The sequence below is a fragment of the Danio aesculapii genome, chromosome 6, assembly GCF_903798145.1.
Source record: "Danio aesculapii chromosome 6, fDanAes4.1, whole genome shotgun sequence".
Taxonomy (NCBI): domain Eukaryota; kingdom Metazoa; phylum Chordata; class Actinopteri; order Cypriniformes; family Danionidae; genus Danio; species Danio aesculapii.
Window position 1 is genome coordinate 51,597,760 of NC_079440.1, and position 24,971 is coordinate 51,622,730.

Genomic DNA, 24,971 nt, shown 5'->3' on the forward strand with positions numbered 1-24,971 from the left:
TGAGGAGGCAGGTGTTCAGCCCTTTTTAACACTTGCATATACTTTTCACTGATGCACATGTTCAGTGTTTATGTACTGTATGTAAGTGCTGCTTTATTAGATTGACACATAGTAATTTATTAAATTTTATTTCAAAACAGATTTAATACAAAGCATATTACAAAATATTGACGTGGAAATTATTTCATACTTGATCACAAAAATCATCAAATTTGTAGTTTTATGAAAGCCTTTATATAATATAATTTAAAATATTTGTCTAATTGAAATATCTTCTCTTGTGATGATTAAACACAAAGTATTCGGTGCATTATCATCGTCATTCAGCAATTTCAACATGCATATATACATATAGGTCTATAAAACAGGTATAATTTACTATTTACATCATATGCAAAATGGTTTTATGTTACATTTAAAGCTTTGTGATCTTCTCATGTTGGTCTTTTTCTTTCAGTACAATTTCATTGTCATAGAAAACTGGACTGTCCAGACCCTGAATGTCTTTTGGCTTAGTCTCAATTAGGTCTGACACCTGAAAAGGAGAAAAATGCAGTTAATAAGTTAGTAGGGTAGGGTCGATAAACTATATTATATTGAAACGCGATAAAATTCATGTCAATAACAATTATAAGCTCTAAAAAATTTTAAATTCTATATTAATTTAAGAGCCAATCACACAGCAGTAATGTGCAACAATGGGAATCTAAAAGTGTGTTGATATTAGAGATGTACTGAATATTTGGGCCACCCAATATTTATCCTCTAAAAATATGTTGTGCCTTTTAATGGACCCTCAAATTTTTGTGGCTTCAGTCATTGTTGGGGTACTCTTTTAAATCTGGAAGCATTAACTATCTATCAAAATATTTATCGTTATCTTTCAATATGGAAAATAATTATCAAGATTGCATTTTTGCCATATTGCCCAGTCCTAAAATAAGAAAAATGTCAGAGCAATGACATAATCAGCATTTGTAAATGATTCATGTAAGGGTAAAATCTCTCAAAGAGATCATCCTTTTCAGAAGAGAAAGATTTTAGAGCTGAGCAAAAAAACATACATTTCAAATTGCGTAATTAAGCTCACCTCTGAGTCTGATTTTCTACATCTGAAGCAAATGAGATCTGATTTGCTGATAAAGAGCTCAGGTCGAACTTTCTCCTGCTTACAGCCACCTAAAGCACAAAACTCAAAGTTTAGGTTGCTTGAATGTTTGCCTCACCAACAAGACAATGAGACAGACTCATCTTACCTGAGATTGCACTAACTATTAGTCCAGTGATCATGGTCACAATTATGCCAACAGGAGAGAAATACAGATATGACAGAGAATACCAGCTGTCTGCCAAAGCTGGTCTTGGCCTAAAGGATAGAAATTGGAAATTACAGTTTGCATTAACTTCAGCAGCTTGTTAATCATTGAAATGTGTATAGATTCAATCTAAACAAGTGAAGGAAAAATATACGCTATATGTTTAATAGGTTTCTCGATAAAATATGCATTGAATTGATAGATGACAATTAAAACTCTTTTAATGTTTCCAAAATTAGCAGATTGGAATGATTTCTGAAGGATCATGTGACAAGAGGATTAATAATGCTGAGTATTCAGATTAGCCTCACAAAAATAAATTACATTTTAATTATTTCTAAATAGAAATCATTTTTAATTTTAAATAGAAATAATATTTAGCAATATTTCTAATATTTCACTTAATTCTTAATCAAGTAGATGCAGCAATAGTGAGCATAATTAATTTAATAATATTTTTTAAAAATTACAGATTCCCCCAAAAATTGAATTAAAGCATATTTACAACAACAAAAAAAGCTATTTACTAACTGTGGAGTTGTGGTTTGTAGGATTGTGCTGAATGGTGTCATAGTGGTGGTTTCACTTGTGTTCAGAGCAACACATCCTTCCACACTTAAAGGAAGCCTGAGGGTCTTCTCGGGTAAAGGAGGATATAACTGAGCTCCAATTCCCACCCACAGCGTTATAGCCAAGCCAGAAACCAAACCAGCTAAACCTCCCTATAGAGAATCAGCATACAGTAGTTTTTAGTTAGATACTAATACACATTTAAATGACATATGTATTTAAATGAGTCAGTATTTGCAGTACAATTTTTTTTATTTGACTAGTTAAGATGCTTCTTACAGTGGAGTTTGCGCAGCGGAAGAACATGCCCAGCATGTACAGGCCCAGAAGAGGCCCGCTAATCATACCAAATATGGACAGAGCTGCCTGTGGGGGTAGAGATTAATAGTGTGTCATTACAGTCTCTCACCAGCAGAGGGAGCGGTCACACTTTATTTTGATGGTCCGTTTGTTTAATTTAAGTTACATTGCATCTTCATGGCAACTGATTCTCATTGGATTGTACGTAGACTGTTAGGGTTGAGGTTAGGGTTACTGTAAGTTGACATGTACTTGCAAAGTTTTTTATTGTCAGTTAAATGACTGTTGAAGGAGCAGTATTAACAGATATTAGGCAGACAGTCTACTATTACTCAAATGGACCATCAAAACAAAAGTGTTACCAAGGGAGCTTTAGATACAGTGAAGAAAGTCAGAGGATTAAACAAACCTCAAGCAACTTTTGCATTAAATTGCATTACCTGCAGCTTGCATTAAAGTGCATTACCTGCAGTATATTTCCCATCATGGAGGCAACACCAGCCATGCCAATGCAAACAGCGCCATAGAACACACCTAGATACAAGCAGCATTTCTATTACCCTTATACAGTAAGCTTTCACATGCATGTCACTTTATCAACCACTGCTTTACAGTGAAGGGAAGCATGCGGACTTACTCATGCCCATGTTGATCCAGGACAGCTGTCTTTCTGTCAGAGAGGGCCATGCAGGTTTCATAAAGTCCTCCACTGTCACAGCCACAAGAGCATTGATACTTGACGACACCGTACTGTGAAAACAAACACATGAGAAATATGACTTTGGGAACTTGTGTGATGTTATAAACAGTTGAAGTCAGAATTCTTAGCCCCCCTGTTTATTTTTTTTCACATTTCTAAACATAATAGTTTTAATAACTAATTTCTAATAACTGATTTATTTTATCTTTGTCATGGTGACAGTACATAATATTTGACTAGAAATGTTTCAAGATACTTTTCAGCTTAAAGTGATATTTAAGTGCTTAACTAGGTTAATTAGGTTAACTAGGCTGGTCAGGGTAATTAGGCAAGTTACTGTATAAGGATGGTTTGGTCTGTAGACTATCGAAAAAAATATATAGCTTAAAGGGGCTCATAATATTGACCTTGAAATGACTTTTTAAAAAAAGTTAAACTGCTTTTATTCTAGCCGAAATAAAACAAATAAAACATTCCGAGACACACTGTGAAAATTTCCTTGCTCTGTTAAACATAATTTGGGAAATAATTTAAAAAAATTCAGGGGGGGGCTAATAATACTGAGTTCAACTATATGTATGTATGTGTGTGTGTAAACTTAAATATTGCTCAATATTGGATTAAATCTAAATTGATATCAGTTACTAACATTTATATATAAGATTTAAACTATAATTACAAATACAGCCTTACTGTTAAATTTTATTTTTATATTTATGACTGTATTAACAAAGCTAAACAATTTTTTATTGTTTTTTTTTCTTCTTTTTTTAAATATATTTTTGAATCATAAAATTACATGGTTAAAACACACCAAAATACATAAAAACAAATGAATTTATATATCGCTAAATTATATGTATATAGAGATGTAGTATGAACATTTATTTCAAAATGTGTATAATGCATTTTAGTTACAGTTGAAGTCAGATTTATTAGTCCGCATGAATTATTAGCCCCCGTTTATTTATTTTCCCAATTTTTGTTTAACACATTTCTAAACATAATAGTTTTAATATCTCATTTCTAATAACTGATTTATTTTATTTTCGTCATGATGACAGTAAATAATATTTAACTAGATATATTTCAAAACACTTCTATACAGCTTAAAGTAACTTTTAAAGGCTTAACTAGGTTAATTAGGTTAACTAGGCAGGTTAGGGTAATTAGGCAAGTTATTGTGTAACTATGGTTTGTTCTGTAGACTGTAGATCAAAAAAATATATAGTTCAAAGGGGCTCATAATTTTGACCTTAAAATGGTTTTTAGAAAAATTAAAAACTGCTTTTATTCTAGCCGAAATAAAACAAATAAGACTTTCTCCAGAAGAAAAAATATTGTCAAACATACTGTGAAAAATTACTTGCTCTGTTAAACATCATTTGGAAATTATTTTAAAAAGAAAAAAAGTTCTAATCATTCTGACTTCAACTTTATATGAAGAGTTTAGATGCAAAAACATTTAATATTTACTTCTAAAATTTACTTCTGAACTCTTCATATAGAAGTAACACTCATTATCGTTTTAATATACTGTAAACCAGGGGTTCCTGAACTTTTCAGCCCGCGACCACCAAAATAACAATGCCAGTGACTCGCGACCCCCAATATCTTTTAAGGTGGTTATAAATATATAAACCTTGCACACAACAGCACAGACGTGCCAATAGGCCCAAGTCTATTCATCATTTGATTTTAAAGAATGGCACTCGGAGACCAATCTCCATGTTCAGTTGTACTGTACCTGTATTATTTTTAATGTACAGGAGTGCCGTAAAGGTGTCAAAGTTTAACCTGGTGCCATAAAAAGTGCTGGTTCTTTAATAAAACATAATTACCCCTGGGCTCGATTTGCATCTTTTTTTTTTATGTAACTATTAACTACTATATTTTTCATATGTAGGTTATGGATAAAATATGGTAATTCTAATAGTTTAATAAAGTGAATTTGATTTTTGGAAACCACCAAGCAATCTCAACCCCAAACCCCCAATAACAATAATAATAATAATTATTATTATTATTTAATTATTATATATTGACTAAATTAAATTGTGCTACAGGTATCTCTTAGTATACATTTTTCCACTCTGATGATGTTTGTGCCCAAATGATCAAGATGGATTTACATAGATGTACTGCAGATATCGTATTAATAGTATTTACCTTAATGTCCCACTGTAAGCTGCAGCGACGAACAGGCCTGGCAGTCCTGGGAAATCTGCTAGGATGTCCATCACTAGATAAGGAAGGAGCTGCAAAACATTTTATTAGCTCAAATTAAATGTAAATGCTTAGTAAACATGAAGAGTTCAATACTGGGACGTGTTTTACCTGGTCTGTCGCTCCTACATCTTTATTAGTGAAAGGATCACAGTCTTTATAGATGGAGTACATGGTGAGACCAGACATCATGGCCAAACTCACGGTCACCCACAATCCCACCATGTTCACATACAGAGATCTGTGCAGGGATGCATTTACTGTTATGTGTATTCTTTTAGCATGCAGTCTCTTTTATTCAAAGGGACATAGGGCAAAAGAAGAATTTCAGTCTAGATATACAGATAAAAACAAAATTAAAATATTAACCTTACTGTAAAATTTGAATTATTTTTACAATATTATACAAGTGCTCTTTGAAGGAAAGATTTTTTTCAACACCTTTATAAAAACAAATATTTTAATAACTAATTTCTTTTATCTTTTTTCTGTGAAGACACAATATATTTTACTAGTTATTTTGCCGTTTAAAGTGCAATATAAAGGCTTAACTAGGGTAATTAGGCTAGTTGCTGGACAACAGTAGTTTGTTCTGTAGAAAATGGAAAAAAGAAATAGTGTAAAATGTGTTTTTATTCCAGCCAAAGTAAAACAAATAAGAAAAAAATGTAATGAAAAGCACTTGTAAAAATGTTAAAAAGCACTTGAAGTATTTGAAAAGAAAAATTGGTTTTGAAGGATCAAATGTTGATCATGTTTTGAGTGAAATACTCACAGTTTGGCATGAGTCATTGTCCGGCAGGAAATGTAGCGCTGGACCTGTGATTGGTTGATGGAGTACATGGATGCCCACATCAAACTGCCACCAACAACGATTGTCCAAAAACTGTGACGCCTCAGAGGGTCAGGGTCAAAACTGAAGGAGCATTTCAGAGGTATGAGTTACAATGTATATTTAATCTGTAATTTATCTACTTCCAGTCAATTGTTTTAAGTTGGTTAGGGTTAGGTTCTTTATTGATTATTGAAGAATGTTTTACATCTATGCAAACTCAAAGCATTCATTATAGTGTAAAATGTTCCTAAGATGGGGCAGCACGATGGCGCCATGAGTAGCGCTGTCACCTCACAGCAAGAAGGTCGCTGGTTCGAGCCCCACCTGGGTCAGTTGGCATTTCTGTGTGGAGTTTTGAATGTTCTCCCCGTGTGGGCGTGGGTTTCCTCCGGGTGCTCCAGTTTCCCCAACAGTACAAACACATGCGCTATAGGTTAATTGGGTAAGCTAAAATTGCCCGTAGTGTATGAGTGTGTATGGGTGTTTCCCAGTGATGGGTTGCAGCTGGAAGTGCATCCGCTGCGTAAACTTATGCTGGATAAGTTGGTGGTTCATTCTGCAGTGGGGACCCCAGACACAGTGTGTGTGTGAATATGAATGCGAGAGTGTATGGGTGTTTCCCAGAACTGGGTTGCGACTGGAAGGGCATCAGCTGTGTAAAACAAATGCTGGAATAATTGCCGGTTCATTCCGCTGTGGCATCTCCTGATAAATAAGAGACTAAGCTGAAGGAAAACGAATGCAAAAGGGTCTTAAAGGAATTTAGGTCACCCACAATTTATATTTAATCATCCTCAAGTGGTTTCAAACCTTTATGAATTTCTTCATTCTGTTGAACACAAGAAGTTATTTTAAAGAACTCTGAAAACCTGTTTTTCAAAACCATTGACTTCAGTGGTAGGAATAATAGATGCTGTGGATGTCAGTGGTTTCTAGTTTACAGTTTTTTCAGAATATCTTCTTTTGCATTCAACAGAAAAAAGAATCTCAAACAGGTTTGACGAGTGAAGGATTAATGAAGGCAGAATGCAAATTTTGGTTTCCTTACTTAAAACTATTAGAATTTTTATATGCATTCCTCAAAAGGCAAATTACACTTTAAAGGTTCAAATGTATGTTGCAACAGTGTAGTATATACTGTATGTGACCTGCTTTAAAACCAGTTTTCTTTACCTGAATGTCTCCAGGCGTCCTCCATAGAAGCTGTCATTCCAGACCCTCCCCAGTCCTCCCTGCATAACCGCCCCTCGAGCGATGACAGCCACAAAACCACCCAACATGATGATCATCTGAAACACGTCTGTCCAGATCACTGCCTTCAGCCCTCCCTGATGACAACAGCACAATCAGGTCCAAACACACACATACATAAATAGTGCAAGATATTCTTTGTGCACACCATAAACACCTGAAGAACAAAAACAGCACCAAAGACAGCAATGAGTTTACATAGACTATATTTACTTTAATTACATTCATTTTATTTTACTTTATTTTTCAATTTGTGCATAAAAAATTGTGTTTTTATAATGTCTTTAAAGTGTAATGTAAAGAAAACATCCAAATTTCTTTTGTTGATGTTTATCTTTAGATTTCAGTTAAAATCCATAATTTTAAAGGCGGATAATAGATCAAATATAGTCAATAATCCACTACAGCAGCACTGACAAACATTAAACTTCTTATTTTAAATCAAATCTGTATTCTGAAAGATGTGTACATGTATATTTTGCCTGATTATATACAACATTTTTTTCTTAGTTTTTATAGATTTTTTGGAACATATAACCAGTGGGAGCAAAATAATAATAATAATTATAATAATAATAATAGTAATAATAATAATAAATAAATATACATATACATCAATTTCACATGCACATACATACATACAGCCATAAAAATATTAAAAAAGCCTAGTTTAGAAAAATAAATAAATAAATATAAAAAAAAATAAAAAGGTTGCCAAATATATTCTCTCAATGATGCATAACCTCTAGAATTATGTAAATGTTAAATTATGGATAATTATATTGTCGTTGTGGGGAAAGCCAGCCATTTACTCTATTTCTTTTCAAAGATCTTTTTTTGTAAACAAAGTGCATGTGTTATTTTTTCCAATATACATTTAATTCTACAAAAAAGTTATTCTTTTTTTTTTTTTGTATTTTCGCAGTACTTTTTAAAATTATGGAATGAGTTTTGTTCCCCAGTGATGGGTTGAGGCTAGAAGGGCATCCGCTGCATAAAACATATGCTGGATAAGTTGGCAGTTCATTCTGCTGTGGCAGATTAATAGAGGGACTAAGCCGTAAAGAGAATGAATGAATGAATGAGTTTTGAAAAAAATATTCCCAGAAATCTCAGCTGTCAAAACATTTGACTCTTGATTTTTGAATTCTAGATTTTACAAGTATTCCATACCCAACTGAAGTTCATATTTTTGTTCTAGAAATAAAAAAAGTTTGCCATTGCCAACGATAAGGAACATTTAGCATCTATGGAACATTTTTCCATTGCCCAAAAGGTTATTTCAGGTTTAGGTTAGTTCATTCATCCCTTAGGAAATTTGATTTGCACAGGTGACACAGTTGATTGACACAAACAAAAACAAAGAACAGAAAGCACAGTTTCACACATGATCATTTAAAAACATAATACAACATAAAGACATATAACATGATGAGTACTACATTTATAGTTATTTATTTATTATTGTAATTATAAGCTTTTCACTAAAAGATTCCTACTATGTCACAAACCCTTTTAAAATACAAATAAAAATGTGCATGTGATATATTTTTGCAGTCAGAAATTCAGCGAAATCGATGTTACTGACCAGGGTGCAGTAGATGATGCAGACGGCCCCCGTTGCCACTAACACTCCCCACAGATCCAGACCAGTAACTGCAACACAACAGATTCTTTACAGACACGTACTTAAGTGTTTACCCCAAATCTAAGTCTTAAGATTTTTATTTTTAAATGGGTCAGCAAAGACATTTTTAATTGATTAGACATAACATTATAGATATTAATCGTTACAGAATAATTTTATTTAAAATATTTAACTAAATTGCTGTTCTTTTGATCTTTTGTTCTAAATTTATAATATAAAAAAAAACAATCCTGAAAACATTTATTTTGGTTTCCACAAAATTACCCCCCTTAAGATTTATTTATCTATCTATCTATCTATCTATCTATCTATCTATCTATCTATCTATCTATCTATCTATCTATCTATCTATCTATCTATCTATCTATCTATCTATCTATCTATCTATCTATCTATCTATCTATCTATCTATCTCTCTCTCTCTTTATGATTGGCTACAGAACCAAACACTGTTGTCCAATGACTTTTATTTTTTTAATCTAGTCAAGCCTAGTATTAAATGTTTTATTAACTAGTAAAATATTATATACTGTAATCATGCCAAAAACATTTCAGAAGAATCGTGTGACTGAAAACTGGTGAAGTGTTGCTATAAAACTCATATCACGAGATTATTCATATATTAAAATGCTAAACAAATGTTTTAAAGTGGAAAACTATTCCACAATAATGAAACTTTAATCTACTTATTGAGAATAAGAGACTTTGTTCAAATAAAACAACTACTTCTTCTGTCTGGATTTGCTAAATGTTCGTTGGCATTAATAAATGTGATGTAGTTTTTGTACTTACTCTGATTAAGTGCGAGTGCAGGTGCATAGATAACCATGCCTGTGTATAAAGCCTATAAGAGATAACACAACCCATTAGACGATTGGACAAAAATCTCTTTCACCGGAAATTGTTCAATATATTCATCGCTTATGTGACTTTTAGGACTTGCAAAATGCATAGACACAACAGGCATTGATTTTCCAAAATGACATGCTATGATGCAATAGCTCATCATTTACATCGTTGGTTATGTATAAAGTCATGCAAGAAGCTCAAAGCCAACTTACGGTTTGAATAATATACATGCTTGTTCCAATCACTCGGATGAGCTTGTTGTAACGCATTTCCAAGTACTGCAAAAACAAGTGACCGATTCAATTAATCATTAGCAAAGCAAGCGACACATTTGCTTTATATAATTCACACAATTACACAACTCATACATGTACGATGAACTATTACATGCTGTTTATCCTCAGATTAAAACAGATGTTGTATTAATGGTTAATCATAAGACTAACGTGTAATTCGAATAAATCAGCGCTACTTTTATTGAAATATTTTCTATTTCGATTTATTTATTATTAGCAAACGTAATGACACATTTGCTTTATATAATTTACGCAATTACACAACTCACACATGTGTGATGAAATATTACATGCATTTTTTCCTCAGATTAACACTGTTGCTTTAATGGTTAATCGTAAGAATAACGTGTAATTCGAACACTTCAGCGCTACTTTTATTTAAATACTTTTTTTATTTCTATTTATTTATTACTATTAGCAAACATAATGACACATTTGCTTTATATAATTGACACAATTACACAAAACTCACACATGTACGATGAACTATTACATGCTGTTTTTTCTCAGATTAACATCGATGTTGTTTTAATGTTTAATCAAAAGAATAACGTGTGATTCGAACATTTCATCGATACTGATGTTGAAATACACGCCATTTTTATTCCGATTTATTTATATATTATTAGCAAACGTAACGTCACATTTGTTTTATATAATTTAGACAATTACACAACTTACGCATACATGATGAATTATTACATGCTGTTTTTTTCTCAGATTAACATCAACATTGTTTTAATGGTTAATCATAAGAATAATGTGTAATTCAAATAAATCAGCGCTACTTTTATTGAAATACAAGCTATTTTCTCTTTCGATTTATTTATTATTATAAGCAAAGGTAACGACACATTAGCTTGATATAATTTACGCAATTACACAAACTGACACATGTACGATGATCTATTACATTATGTTTTTCCTCATATTAACATTGATGTTGTTTTAATGGTTACTGATAAGAATAAAGTGTGATTCGAACACTTCAGCGCTACTGTTGTTGAAATACTCGCCATTTTCTATTTCATTCATTCGTTAATTTTTTTTCTGCTTAGTCCCATTAATAATCTGGGGTCACCACAGCGGAATGAACCGCCAATTTATCCAGCACATGTTTTCGCAGCGGATGTCCTTCCAGCTGCAACCCATCACTGGCAAAACATCCATACACACTCATTTACACACATACACTACGGACCATTTAGCTTACCCAATTCACCTAAACCGCGTGTTTTTGGACTGGGGGGGAAGCCAGAGCACAGAATAACAAAGGGGATCAATTATTACATGCTGTTTTTCTCAGTTAACACTGACAATGTTTTATAAGTTGATCGTAGGAATTGCGTGCCAATAACTATCTGTGCTTTTCCACACTGACAGCTCTTTATTGGCTTTTGCACATTGGAATTTACAACTAAACACTCTAAAACTGCCAAACAGTACAATGCCAGAGGTGTTAAATCTGTTTGTCAGTAACTAAGTTACACTTTAGACATTCTGTCAACTATATAAGTAACTATTGCACATAACAAGTACCTCTCATTACAATATTTGCAGACCTTTAGGTTAGGCTTAGAGCTAGTAGAATAAGTTTTAATTCTATTAAATCTGCTGTTGTTGAAATGATTAATTATTTTAATACCTCTAACTTGTCCTAATCCTAATTGATTTTACTTATCTTTTAGGTATTTCCACACAGACATTGACCATTAATAGCTTTTGCACAGTACTATATAATTAAACGCAATCAAAATGTCAAAAACATTAGTGCAATGCCAAAGAAGATAAATCTATTTGAGAGTAGTTAGGTTACATTAGTAATTTTGTTAACTATAAGTAACTTTAGCTGCATATTAACTATGATATTAGTAGATTGTTGTGTAAGGTTTTGTAGAATAAGTATACATATAGTCCCAAAATATCTAATTACTATTTTTTTTTCAGTTGGTTGATGCTTCAATTTCTTTTCACATGGACAGTAACTAATAGCTTTTGCACTTTGGATTGCACAATAAAACACTTCTCAACTATAAAATGTCAATTAAAGTACAATGTCAGAAGCAATACGTTTTGTTTTTGTTTAAACTGTCTTGCGTTAAATTGGACTTTGACACTCTGTTGACCATAAGTAGCTGCACATCAGCTTACTCTTATTAAAGTATTAGTAGAGTACTATTAGACTTGCAAAAGTATTCAATTGGACATCCATTGGGGACCATCAAAAACCCAATGTTACCCCTGACATCCTGGCATTGATCTTGTGTTTTCCATCCCTTTAATTTCCATTTCCCTATCTCTCCCTTGTCCTCGTTTCACTCCATCTATTGATCTTTATCAAGCACAAACGGCGAGTCTTTTCAGACTATCTGTGTTCCCTGTCCTCATGCAAACCCTCTCACCTCATATGTGCTGGTGATGTTCAGCCGGTAAAACAATGGCACGAAGATCTCAGCGCTGATGGTGGACATGATGGCATAGGAGATGAAGAAGAGCCAGAACGGTGTGCCATACAGGTACGCCTCGGCAGGGGTGCCAATAACGGTGATGCCAGACATAAAACTAGCCGTTAGAGACAAAGCTACAGGCACCGCGGTCATCTGACGGCCGCCCAGTAGAAACTCATCACTGCTTGCCTCCTTACGTCCACGAAATGATTGAAACAAACCAATGCCAGCTGCAACAAGAATCAAGCCAGCGAACACCACATAGTCCCAGACAGAGAACGTCGCAACTGGACCTCCAGAGCCCGGCATGATTAAAAAGAAGAGAGAGATTTTAGACAGTTATATAGCCGATGTCACGCCGGTCAGAGGTGATGTTCTCCTGGAAAGTCCTCTGAAGAGTTTGCCAAAAGGAGGACGAAACCAAGTAGCTCCTGTGTGTGCCAATAAGTGATAAGAATTCACGTCTTGGGTTAATGATCCCTCAAGGCCAGAAGACATATCGAGTTACATTGTAAAAGGAAGTGAATGTTTCGTTTTTTATTCCTAATCTTGGAGTTGCTTAATGAATTCAGGAGGAAACGTCATGCTTACTTAGTCAACTCATTTGCCTCCCGTTGATAAGCTAGCAAAAGCACAAGAAGAACTAGTGAAGATCGGAGGACTTCCAGAATAACATACCGTTTCATCATCGCAGGTCATGTCAGACTCCTCAGTTCCTGGTACTGTAGTGAGGTTTGCTTCAGTTTTTTTTTAGCTTAAAAAGTTTCCCGTTGGTGTTGAATCAGTGTCTAGTACTGACATTTTCAGGTAAATCAGAAACAGTGAGCAGTTTTCCAATCAGTTACAGCTTGACTGGGACATTACAGGCGATAAGATGAAGAAATTATTAACAGCAGGGTTCTATAGGAGGTTATAAGATATGCGCAAGCAAATGAAGTTGTAAAATCACACTATTCTGTGGAACAGGTGTACTGTGAACCTTACAGTAAAATAACGTCATTTGCGCTGAGGCGCCGAGGAAGTTAAGCTGTGATACTGTCAAAACACCTTGTTATTGTGATGGTCTTACAGTTTGCAGAGATGCAAAAAATGGATGTTGAAGATACACATCACTCAGCTGGAAAGAATTGCTTGCTTTTCCATTTTCAATAGTGTGAACTTTGCACACAAGATAAGGCCTGGATGATTTATATGATGAGAGCTTGGTAAATTGACTGAACTGGCCGCATGTATCTTTATTAAAGATCATGTGTGTGATCTGCCAAGCCAGATGACTAAGTGAAGCTCATTTGTTGCCAAGTTATGTGATAATACAGGCTAATTAGTGTACATAAATGGCATAGGATATGCACTGAGTATCTTAGAAACGCCAAAGAGGTATTAAATAAATCCAGAATTTATTGTAGGAAAGTAACATTATATGTCTGGTTATACCAAAGTTATAATACAGTTGCAACATTGATTTTGGATCAGCCCCAAAAAGCTACTGCAGTAAAGAAAACTCTGGCCATCGTGTCGGTTGTGCCCTCTAGACTGCAAAATATGTTGATTGATTCTTCTAAGAAACATGTCTGATATTAAAGGGCACCTATGATGAAAATCATCTTTTGGGAGCTGTTTGGACATTACTGTGTGTAGGTATAGTGTGTCCACAGTCATATTGGGCTGATATAAAGACAATAAGCCTCTTTTTTAAAATTTCCTGATGTTAAAATTGGATCCAAATCCCTCCCATTTTGAGGCCCACGGTAACATGACGTAGGAGTGCAGTCTCCCCGCCCACCTATTTGATGGATAGTTGTGTATTAACATGTCTCCGTAGTAACACGTATAATCATATCAACAAGACAGGACATGCACAAAGCAACTGAGATTAAAAGATCTGTTCAGCTCGCTGTGATCATCAATCATCAATTGTGATCAAGAATGAGTTTTAAAACATTTTTAAAACATGTTTGTGCATGTTTGTAATGAATTACAGCAATTTTACCATCTTTATCACCACAGCCGCATGTCAGTACAATTATAAAAGAAGGCGCTTCAATCCCGGTTTGTGGACATTAAATCAGGTTTATTTTGTACATTATCACAACGGATATCCATACAGCAGAATATTGTAACGTTTATCCTGTCACATTTGTGTGTGTGTGTGTGTGTGTGTGTGTGTGTGTGTGTGTGTGTGTGTGTGTGTGTGTGTGTGTGTGTGTGTGTGTGTGTGTGTGTGTGTGTGTATGTGTATGTGTGTGTGTGTGTGTGTGTGTGTGTGTGTGTGTGTGTGTGTGTGTGTGCGTGTGCGTGTGCGTGTCTGCTGTGTATGTGTGCCTGTGTGAACTTTGTAATGACATTGTGTGTGTCTCGTTGCAGGAAGACTTGAATAAACTCCACAACAAATACATCAAATAATCATTGGTTATCAAGTTCTTACTGAAATATTTCTCACAAACGTTACGTGAGATCTGCTCCCTTCATGTCTGTCACTGTGCTGTTTATCTGATGCAGCCGAGGCAGATATTGCGGCACACTCTGACAGGCATGTGGGAACAGTGGGTGGGGAGAACTAGCATTAAAGACCCAGGCAACAAAAACAGCCACATTGTGTTCAGAGCAGAAAATTCCAACATTCTGAAAGCTATAATAAATAATCTGATGGGTGTTTTGAGCTGAAACTTTACAGACACATTCTGGTGACACAAAAGATCTTAAATCTTGGAAAAGGGATTAAATATGTGCGCTTTAAGACTTTCATATAAAGTATTAGGTCAATAATCATTAAAGATTTTTCATCTAATTCTCTTAAAAGGATAGTTCACCCAAAAAAAGAACATTTTACTCACTAATTACACCCCCAAGTGGTTTCAAAATTATATGAGTTTCTTTTTGTGTCTGTTGAACACTACAGAAGATATTTTGTAAAAAGTTGAAAATCTGCAACCATCAACTTACATAGACAAACAAATACTATGGAAGTCAATAGTTACAGGTTTCCAGTTGTTTTCAAAATATCTTCATTGGTGTTCAGTAAAAGAAAGAAACTCAAAAAGGGTGCGTTACTGATGACACAATTTTAATTTTTGGTGGAACTATCCCTTTAAGAGCTACACTAAAAAGCTATTTTAAAATTATTGCTTATATATTAATATATTCATTCTTAGATTTTTTTTACTTTACAAGGGATTTTAGAATATATATATCTGAAGTCAGACCTCAGAACACAGATAGAAAATCCTCACTAATTGAGATGCATTGAATATTTAGTGAATTCTGAATAGTGAGCATGCAGCATCTGGCCAATTTGGTTTGAAAGCGTCTGTTTTATGCATGTTGCAGGGTGGATGATAATGATGATGATGGAGACAGATGGAGATCAGGATCAGTTTCTGTATAAGAGCAGAAGCCTTTCAACACAAGCAGGTTAAACCAGACACTTCAGGTAAGGACTCTGTTGATTTATTGTAGTACTGCAGTGTAAAACAATATCTGTTATGTTAATGTGTATTTCAACAGAACTATGAACAGTTATTTTAAATGTGTTTTTACTTTTAAATTGCATTGTGGGTCTTTGATCTTTACTTTGGCATCTTTTCACAATGAATTTTTAACTCAACTTAGTTTTGGCCCTGATCACTTTTCCAAGTTCATCGAAACTTGAAATTGTAGATGATACATTAGTTGGGATGATTGAGCTGGGCATTATGTGTATGAAACACTGATCCATAATTTAGGTATTATATACACTACCTGAGTTTTGTGGCCTATCCAAGTTTTAGGAACAACAAATAATAACTTGACTTCTAGTTGATCACTTGGTATCAAAAGTGGCTTATATGAAAGGCAAAAGCCTCTAGATTACGCTTATTTTACCAAAATAAAATATGATCATACCTTGATTTATGACAGTAAGATCTGACTTTGCTTAGACAAAAGTTTTGTCACTTAACAGAAATAATGTACAGTTTAGAATATGAAGTCATGGTGCAGTGGAAACAGAATTAATATTGTGTATGACTCCCATGAGCTTGGAGGACTGCATCTATACATCTCTGCAATGACTCAAATAACTTTTTAAAAAAGTCATCTGGAATAGCAAAGAAAGCGTTTTTGCAGGACTCTCAGAGTTCATCAAGATTCTTTGGATTCATCTTCAATGCCGCCTCTTTCATCTTAGCCTAGACATGCTCAATAATGTTCATGTCTGGTGACTGCCTGGCCAATCTTGAAGCACCTTGGCTTTCTTTGCTTTCGGGAACTTTGATGTGGAGGCTGAAGTATGAGAAGAAGCGCTATCCTGCTGAAGTATTTGCACTCTCCTATGGTTTGTAATGTAATGTAAAACCATGATTTTTCTTCACCAAACTTCACTGTTTTATTGAGAATCTTGGGTCCATGTGGGTTACAATAGGTCTTCTGCAGTATTTGTGATGATTTGTAGTTCAACAGATGATTCATCAGAAAAATCTACTACTTTTCTATATGATCAACTTGATCAAGTTATTATTTGTTGGTCTTACAACTGGGATCAACAACAAGACTTTTGTCAGGTAGTGTAGATTTACGATTGAGGAAAAAATATTTTTGTTCAATTCTGTAAACCAGTGTTTCCCAACCCTGTTCCTGGAGGCACACCAACAGTACATATTTTGGATGTCTCCCTTTTCTGACCCATTAACTTCAGGTGTTGGAGTCTCTTCTGATGTTATGATGAGATGATTCAGGTGTGTTTGATTAGGGAGAGGTTGAAAATGTGTACTGTTGGTGTGCCTTCAGGAACAGGGTTGGGAAACACTGCTGTAAACTATGGATGCCATTTTTTTTTTTCAAATAAAATGTAATTTAAAACTTTTGTTCCTAAATTTTTTAAATAAAAACAATGCTATGTTTTCAGACATGTTTACATAGATAAATTTTTAGACACAACAATACAAATGAAATGTAATTTTGACTATTTGTCATTTACTATAAATCACATTTTTTTTGTATTTGAATTGTTTAACAAATATGGTCAGACCTTTATAAAATAAAACAAATATTAACATTTTACTCAAATACAAACCTTGTAAATACAACAAAAAAAAACTTATATTGAATAATAACTTATAAAAGTTAATATTAACTTTTATTTCATTTTTTTATATGGCTGATTATATATAATCACAGAGATAAGTCTGCGATAAGCATGTCAATAGCAAATAGCATTATTCATTTCACACATGTTGGCACCAATAGCCTAGTGGTTAAGTGCACCACATGGCACTATGGTGCTTACAGTGACCTGAGTTTGATTCATGGCTTGAAATCCTATGCCGATCCTTCCCCTTTCTCTGCTCCCAATGCTTTCCTGTCTGTTCTCCATAATCCTATCCCAATAAAAGGTGAAAACCCCCTTAAAAATAATTACAAAAAATAATTTCATATATGATTGTAATGCCATGTAAAAATAAGTTTATGAAATTATTATTTAGATATTTTGAAATCAGAAGTAGGTATTTAGTTTTATGCTGCTATTTAGCTCTGTGGTAGGTATGTTATAAATAGCTCAAGTACACTTAATATCATCCTTTATAACCATTTAACCACTCTCTGAATAATCACACCTAACAACAAATCACAAGTTTAAAATGAAAGTTCAAGTTTTGCATGTTTACACCAACTACAATTTGCATTTTACCAAAAATATTGAATGTACCGCTAAATTTTGAATTCATATTGAATAAGATGACTTTTCAATCGTGTCGCTACTGTGTCTAGTTGTGTATTATATTGTCATTACATTCACTGTAGTTTCCCAAAACAGACATCCTCATACGCCACCAGCAATAATGTCTCTCCTGTATGTTATTGGCATGCTGGGACTTTTAATGAAGGTTGCCGTGCCCATGTGTGCCCCCACTGACTACACCATCTACATTGAGAGACAGGAGTGCAATTACTGTGTGGCAGTCAACACCACCATCTGTATGGGCTTCTGTTTCTCCAGGGTAAGTGGACACAGCTTAGTGTATGTGAAGAAGACGCTATATATAGTCAACTAGGTCCAAGAGCACACGAGTGTCTTCTTGCAGTGCGATAAGCTGATTTACACAATAGATAATTCTGTTATTGTTTACTCCCCCTCATTCTGTAGAATACAATCAGATGTAATGATATTTCCATCGTACACTCTCAGAAATAAAGGTATAAACAAGCTGTCACTGGGATGATACCGTTTCAATAGGTATCTAAGAGTTAAAGCTATTATAAAACGAAAACTATGCAATTTTACTTAACTCATTAGCTGATTATTTAGCTTGTTTTTAGAGAAAATGCACTTAATTTTGACATTATTTCTGAAAACAAGAATATTTATGCTTGTTTAGGAAATGCATTCTGATTTAAGAATTTTTAGGTATTTGGACTAGAAACAAGACAACAACTCTAAATAAGAAAAGCATTTTTTTAAAGTGAGAATAGCATAACCTTTTAGGTTTGTAGGTACTAATATGCATCTTTAAGGTATCACTATTAACCTTTAAGATATAAATGTATACCTTTTGAAAGTGTGTCACACCAGTGACAGCTTTCGTACTTTTATTTCTTACACTCAAAAAAAAAAGTTGTTTGTTAAAACTACGTATTGAAAATGAGCTGAAACAGCACAATTCTTGAGATTTAATTGGGCCAACTTCATTTTTTTATGTTCAATCCACATACATTTTTTAAAAGTGTTATGTTAAGTTAATCGATTTGTATTGGGACAACATGAATGAATTGTGTGGAATTTTTAACAGTGTACGTGACTGTTGTGTTTTGAGTTTGGGGAATTTCTAATCAAATCATCTGAAACAAATGACATTAAATTATAAAGTTGCACTACAAAATAATCCATCTACATTATGTAGTGTAAATGAAAATGGCTTTGTTTAATTTTATCCATCATGAAAATAGTTAAGTTTGGTAATAGTTAAGTTTGGTATAAGTTAAAGTGACATTACCATCACTAGGCATGGCCGGTATAAGATTCTGATGGTATGATAACCTTGGATAAAAATATCACGGTATCACGATATTGCGATGACTGCTCCAAAATATATTCTATTTAAATGTCTGGGTAAAACACAAACACTTTTTTCCCCTTTAAACACAATATATTTTATTTTGAGAAACATTTAAAGTATTTCGGAGCAGTAAACATGTCAGGCTAAATAATTCAAATAAATCATTGACTTCTGCTGTTTTCATTAAACACAGATTTCTTTACCGTTCAAAACGGAATGGTATAGCAGAAAATTTGGGCAGTTTTAAAACCTTGACTTTTCCAAACCGTGGTATACCTTGAAAACAGTTATTGTCCCGTGCCTAACTATCACAGGCATGTTTTTTGGAAAAAGCTTAAAAAATTGTATTCCTCAAAGTACAGTAATATTCAACAAGTCTGTAGTATTCCTGCAGAAATTTTGCAGTTTTCTGGGTTATTCATGCACTACTAAAAAAATTGTATTATCCTATAAAGAAATCCAATATATGCAAATTACATATATAACATGCAAGTTCATATTTGGATTTCCACATATACAGTTGAAGTCAGAATTATTAGCCCCCCTTTGATATTTTTTCTTCTTAAATTTCCCAAATGATGTTTAACAGAGCAAGCAAATTTTCACAGTATGTCTAATAATATTTTTTCTTCTGGAAAGTATTATTTGTTTTATTTCAGCTAGAATAAAAGCATTTTTTTATTTTTTTAAACCATTTTAAGGTCAAAATTATTAGCCCCTTTAAGCTATATTTTCTTTCGATAGTCTACAGAATAAACCATCATTATACAATAACTTGCCTAATTACCCTTACCTGCCTAGTTAACCCAATTAAGCTAGTTAAGTCTTTAAATGTCACTTTAAGCTGTATAGAAATGTCTTGAAAAAATCTAGTCAAATTTTTTTACTGTCATCATGGCAAAGATAAAAGAAATCAGTTATTAGAGATGAGTTATTAAAACTATTATGTTTAGAAATGTGTATAAAAAAATCTTATTTCCGTTAAACAGAAATAAAATAAACAGGGGGGCTAATAATTCAGGGGGCTAATAATTCTGTGAAAACTGTGAAAAAAATATGTCATATATGCAACATACACGGTATTTACAAATATTCCAAAAATGGCCATGTATATTTGTTTTAATCACTGGATTTTCAAATTCAAACTTCAAATTAATTTACATTTATTACAGTATTTGATCATGTTGCTTAATGTTCATGTTAACTCATTGTGCAATAACTAATGTTAACAAGTATGATTTTGGATGCATTGGTGAATGTTGAACTATGATTAATAAATGCTGTACAAGTATTGTTCATAATTAGTTCATGTTAGTAAATCCATTAACTATTGAAACCTTATTGTAAAGTGTGACCATATTTTCATTCCAATGGTTGATAAATGGCCATTTTTGCAATATTTTGAAATATTATTTGTATATATGACATAGTTTAAACATGTGAAAAAAAAATAATTCATATATGCAATTTGTGTATATTTCATTATATCAGATTTCTATATGGGATTTCGAGTTGCTTTTTAAAATTGAATGTATTGTGAAGAGAATAATGACACCTCATTGTTCCCTTTTTCTTACACATTTCACTGATTGTTTACTGTTTATCAGAATCTACTTCCATAATTCATGCAAAGCATCATAAGGCATTGGGAAATGGTGGATATCATTTCATTTTGGGTACCATAGTAGAACAAAAGTGCACAATCAAATGATCAAATGCTTTCTGAAATATTTAGTCACAATATGGCTAAATGTCCACCAAACATTCATTTCACAGGACAGTAACCTGAAGGAGTTGGTGGGTCCTCGTTTTATTGTTCAAAGGGGATGCACCTATCAGGAAGTCGAGTACCGGACAGCCGTATTGCCCGGATGTCCTTCACATGCAGATCCTCACTTCACCTACCCGGTGGCACTTAGCTGCCACTGCAGCACCTGCAAAACCGTTAGTGATGAATGTGCCCTCAAAACCCGCAGTGCTGGGATGAGATGCTCTAAACCTGTGCATCATCTATACCCAGAGGAGAGCAACTACGTGCAGGCATATTGGGACCAGTATGAGTAATATTTGATTATTCCTTGGCTGAATCTAAAATTAAAGTCTTCATGCTCATGGGAACAGTTGTTTGTTAGATAATTGTTGAGTAAACCCTATGTCATAAAGTTACCTAATCCATTACGTTTGCTGTATTTTATATCCAGCATCTGATGTGTTTATTGAGGCCAAACGTGGTTTAAAAAGAAGGTGTGGTTTTAATAGGGTTCAAATACTTATGCCTTTATGGATAATAGACCTTTTGTGAACTTTAATGGTGTTTTAGTGTTTGACTGGCAGGGTTGCCATAAAAAATACAGGAGAAAATGCTTTCATAAAACTGAGCTTTATCATTATCGTTGGTGTTTATGGCTTAGCAGTTTGTATTTCTGAAATTATTCCAACTTTATTGTGGTTTACAGTTGGTTTGAAGGTGAAAGGCTACTCGTGCAATGGATTAAAGCAATGCAAAAATTGAAGTGAGTAATTTCAATTCAAGAACTAACACACAACAACGTTTCACAAACATTTGGTTTTGTATAACTAAGGGAATGTTTTATAATGGTTATGTAAATGGAAAGCTAAAACTTTCTTCAAGTAACATTAACATTATTGATGTTTGATATGCTCCCTCATAATGCTGAGAGAATGTTCTTAGGACAACATTCTTACAACATCTTTATTATGTTTAACTTGATAAACTTTCTCTTGATGAACAATCTGAAAATGTTCTCATCCCCCTTGATGTTGATTATTACAGATTGTTAACATTCTTGGAATTTTTCAAACATACCAAGATTGTAATATTGTGAGCAACGGAGATTAGAAGTTGCATAACACGTGCCTTTAAAAATAAGGTCACTAATAAGGTCACTAATCATGACAAGCAAATTGGACATTTGAACATCTTAGAAACATTGCAAATCACAATGCTTAATTTCTTAGCTAGGCTCATATGAAATTGTATATATTCTGACTGATCTGGAAGTTAGGTATAAAAATAAACCTTCATGCTTACTTTTTCCTAAAATACTGTACAGTTCTGTGTAAATCACAAAGTCAGAGAAATGTTCGTTTGTAAAATAGATGTTTTCTTAAGATCAGATTGGCCAAAACTGCAAAAACAGGTTCTCCAAACATTCCTTCTGTCTTATTTGCCATTTGTTGTTAAACAAATATTCTCGCCTTTGGCCAATGGTTGAACCAAATGTTGTTACACTGAGCTGATAGTGGATGAATTTTTGCAGTTTAGTTACATGAAAACAATGTTTGTGAGAGACTGAAAATGCAAACTTTTAAAACAACTTTCAAAGTGGCAGTTTTTGAAAATCTTGTCCATTTTAACTATAAAAACATGATTTGAAAAAAAAACATTTGAAAAATTATTTATTGTGTTTAAATTAAGGCTGCATAATAATGGAAAAATCTGACATTGCGATATTTTATTTTTTATATATATTGCGATATAATGCATCTATACAATTTCACCAAATTATTGAATAGCACTACTTGAAAAGAATTTATTATTCACCTATTAGTCGCCTATTGTTTTAAAGCTCACTTCCCGCTATTGGACTACCATTAACTCTGACATTTGCTTCAATAAACTCTTAATTTGTTCTTTATTATTAGACATTAGGGTAACTTAGGTTTTGTTTTTTTGTTTTTTGATGCCCAGCAGACACACAACATCATAAGACATTATTATTAGGTTAGATTTTGGTCGCCAACGTCTAAGGACAATTTTATTTTGACTTCCAATGACGATGTGAAAAGACGCTGATATTTTGTTGAATTTATGTCATGTTGGAAAGTGACCAAAATCCAACGTCAAGCCAACATCTTAAACCAAAGTCATATTGACGTCAAATACTGACATTTATTCGTAAGGTATGGCAACCAAAATCCAACATCTGATAGACATCATAGTGGTAACGTCCATACAATGTCAAGCTGTACATTAGACGTTGATATTTTGTTTTTAGGTTGCGTTGGAAAGTGACCAAACGTCTGTCCGCTGTTGTACATTGACATCGGCCTGATGTTGGGTTCTGACGTCAACCTGAATTTTATTTCTAAACAAAATGCAACGTCCCACACGATGTTCGGGTACAACGCCAATCTGACGTCATGTTGACGTCCTGTGCCTGCTGGATGACTACTTAAATCTCTCTCAGGCCTTAAAAAACATGCAAATGATACAATTTCAGTCCATCATGGTTAAACTCTGCAATAATTCCACAAATCTCCTGTTCTGAACAGTGGCTCTTGCTCAGATTTAATCCCAACTCAACATTGCATGTCTATGCGATGTGACTATTGTGAATGCACACATTGCGATATTGATGCTGAAACGATATATTGTAGTTTAAATTGTATTGTACATTTATCAACACAGGCTAATTCTGAAAAGGTAGCCCTACAGACGTTTCTGGAGACCGCAAATTACGTAGCCAGAGGTACGTATGGCTGTTGTTAATTTTTTTTTTAATCGAACGCTACAGGGCGATGTGACGCAGTTCCTTTTTCCGCTTACCTCCGTATGGACGGCATTCCAGCTGCAACCAGTTTGTCCCGATAGCGTGCCATGTACGTCGTCGGACTTGAGACGCACAGAGGAGTTGACCACGACGACGGGGTTTGAGTCTGGTGAAAAGCAGTTCCAGAAAGCGGGTAAGACAAAAACAGAATCGAAAAAATAAAACAAACAAGTAAATAGCAGGGTGAGAATGTGGTAAAATCTGAAAACGTGGTAAAAAAAAAATCAGACGAGGGCTTTTATTTTTTTGGATTGCTTTTAAAACGTGTTGGCTGGGTATAGGTAAGTGGGTGGGCGGGTCAATCGATAAAATTGGTTGGGTTTAGGGAAGGGGGAGGGTGGGTCAGTCGATCGATCGCTCAGTCAGTCAAAAAGTGTCAAAAGTCAGTCGACAGCAGCCTCTGGTGGGTTTACACAACCAGAGGTGCGAATGGCACTCGCGAGGGAAATTTGAGATTACAAAAAGCGTACACAGCAGCCTCTCGTGGATTCGCGAAAACAAAAACTGTAGAAAAACGAGCAACCGGGACGAATTTTGCGGTCTCCAGAAACATCTGTAGAGGTACGTTTTCAGAATGAGCCTGGGTTGACATTTATGGTGATACTACGCACATTTATGGTGCTACTAAGGAGGGATATGGGTAAGGTGTCTAGGATCGTAAACATTGTAATTATGAAGGTAATTTAAGAAATTAATAACAGATGTAATTACATGCAAATCATTTTTAAAATAAGTACAGTTTAAAAACATGTATGTGCATTATACCAGATGATTGATTTAATTGTAAGTGCACAGTGTTTAAGGTCACTTAAAATAAAGTGGGATTATTTTGTTTGTAGGCGAGTACTTGACAGCCAAAACAACAGTGGCGGAGTACAAAACTGCACAAAATTATAGTGTTCTTTTTTTTTTTTTACAAAGTCACATC

General features: G+C 34.0%; 2 protein-coding genes across 3 annotated transcripts; one reads left to right on the plus strand and one right to left on the minus strand.

Annotated features, from left to right (window-relative positions):
* Positions 1 to 112: 112 nt before the first annotated feature.
* slc5a8l (solute carrier family 5 member 8, like) lies at positions 113 to 13,278 on the minus strand. Of its 2 annotated transcripts, XM_056460472.1 has the most exons (16): positions 13,117 to 13,278; positions 12,394 to 12,869; positions 9,908 to 9,973; positions 9,639 to 9,690; positions 8,787 to 8,854; positions 7,121 to 7,275; positions 5,888 to 6,028; positions 5,224 to 5,353; positions 5,056 to 5,144; positions 2,824 to 2,936; positions 2,653 to 2,720; positions 2,166 to 2,252; positions 1,848 to 2,038; positions 1,257 to 1,366; positions 1,091 to 1,179; positions 113 to 535 (listed from the first exon to the last, which is right to left on the minus strand). In XM_056460472.1, the coding sequence occupies exons 2-16, from the start codon at positions 12,745 to 12,747 to the stop codon at positions 416 to 418; spliced, it is 1,833 nt and encodes a 610-aa protein (XP_056316447.1). In that variant the 5' UTR covers positions 12,748 to 12,869; positions 13,117 to 13,278; the 3' UTR covers positions 113 to 415. The 2 variants fall into 2 exon arrangements, with proteins under 2 accessions (XP_056316447.1, XP_056316446.1); XM_056460471.1 differs by having other exon boundaries at positions 12,394 to 13,278.
* On the plus strand, positions 5,920 to 22,019 carry tshba (thyroid stimulating hormone subunit beta a). Its single transcript, XM_056460473.1, has 5 exons — positions 5,920 to 6,047; positions 7,135 to 7,297; positions 15,766 to 15,868; positions 18,230 to 18,413; positions 21,246 to 22,019. Exons 4-5 carry the CDS (start codon positions 18,255 to 18,257, stop codon positions 21,531 to 21,533), a joined length of 447 nt encoding a protein of 148 aa, XP_056316448.1. The 5' UTR covers positions 5,920 to 6,047; positions 7,135 to 7,297; positions 15,766 to 15,868; positions 18,230 to 18,254; the 3' UTR covers positions 21,534 to 22,019.
* Positions 22,020 to 24,971: the final 2,952 nt, after the last annotated feature.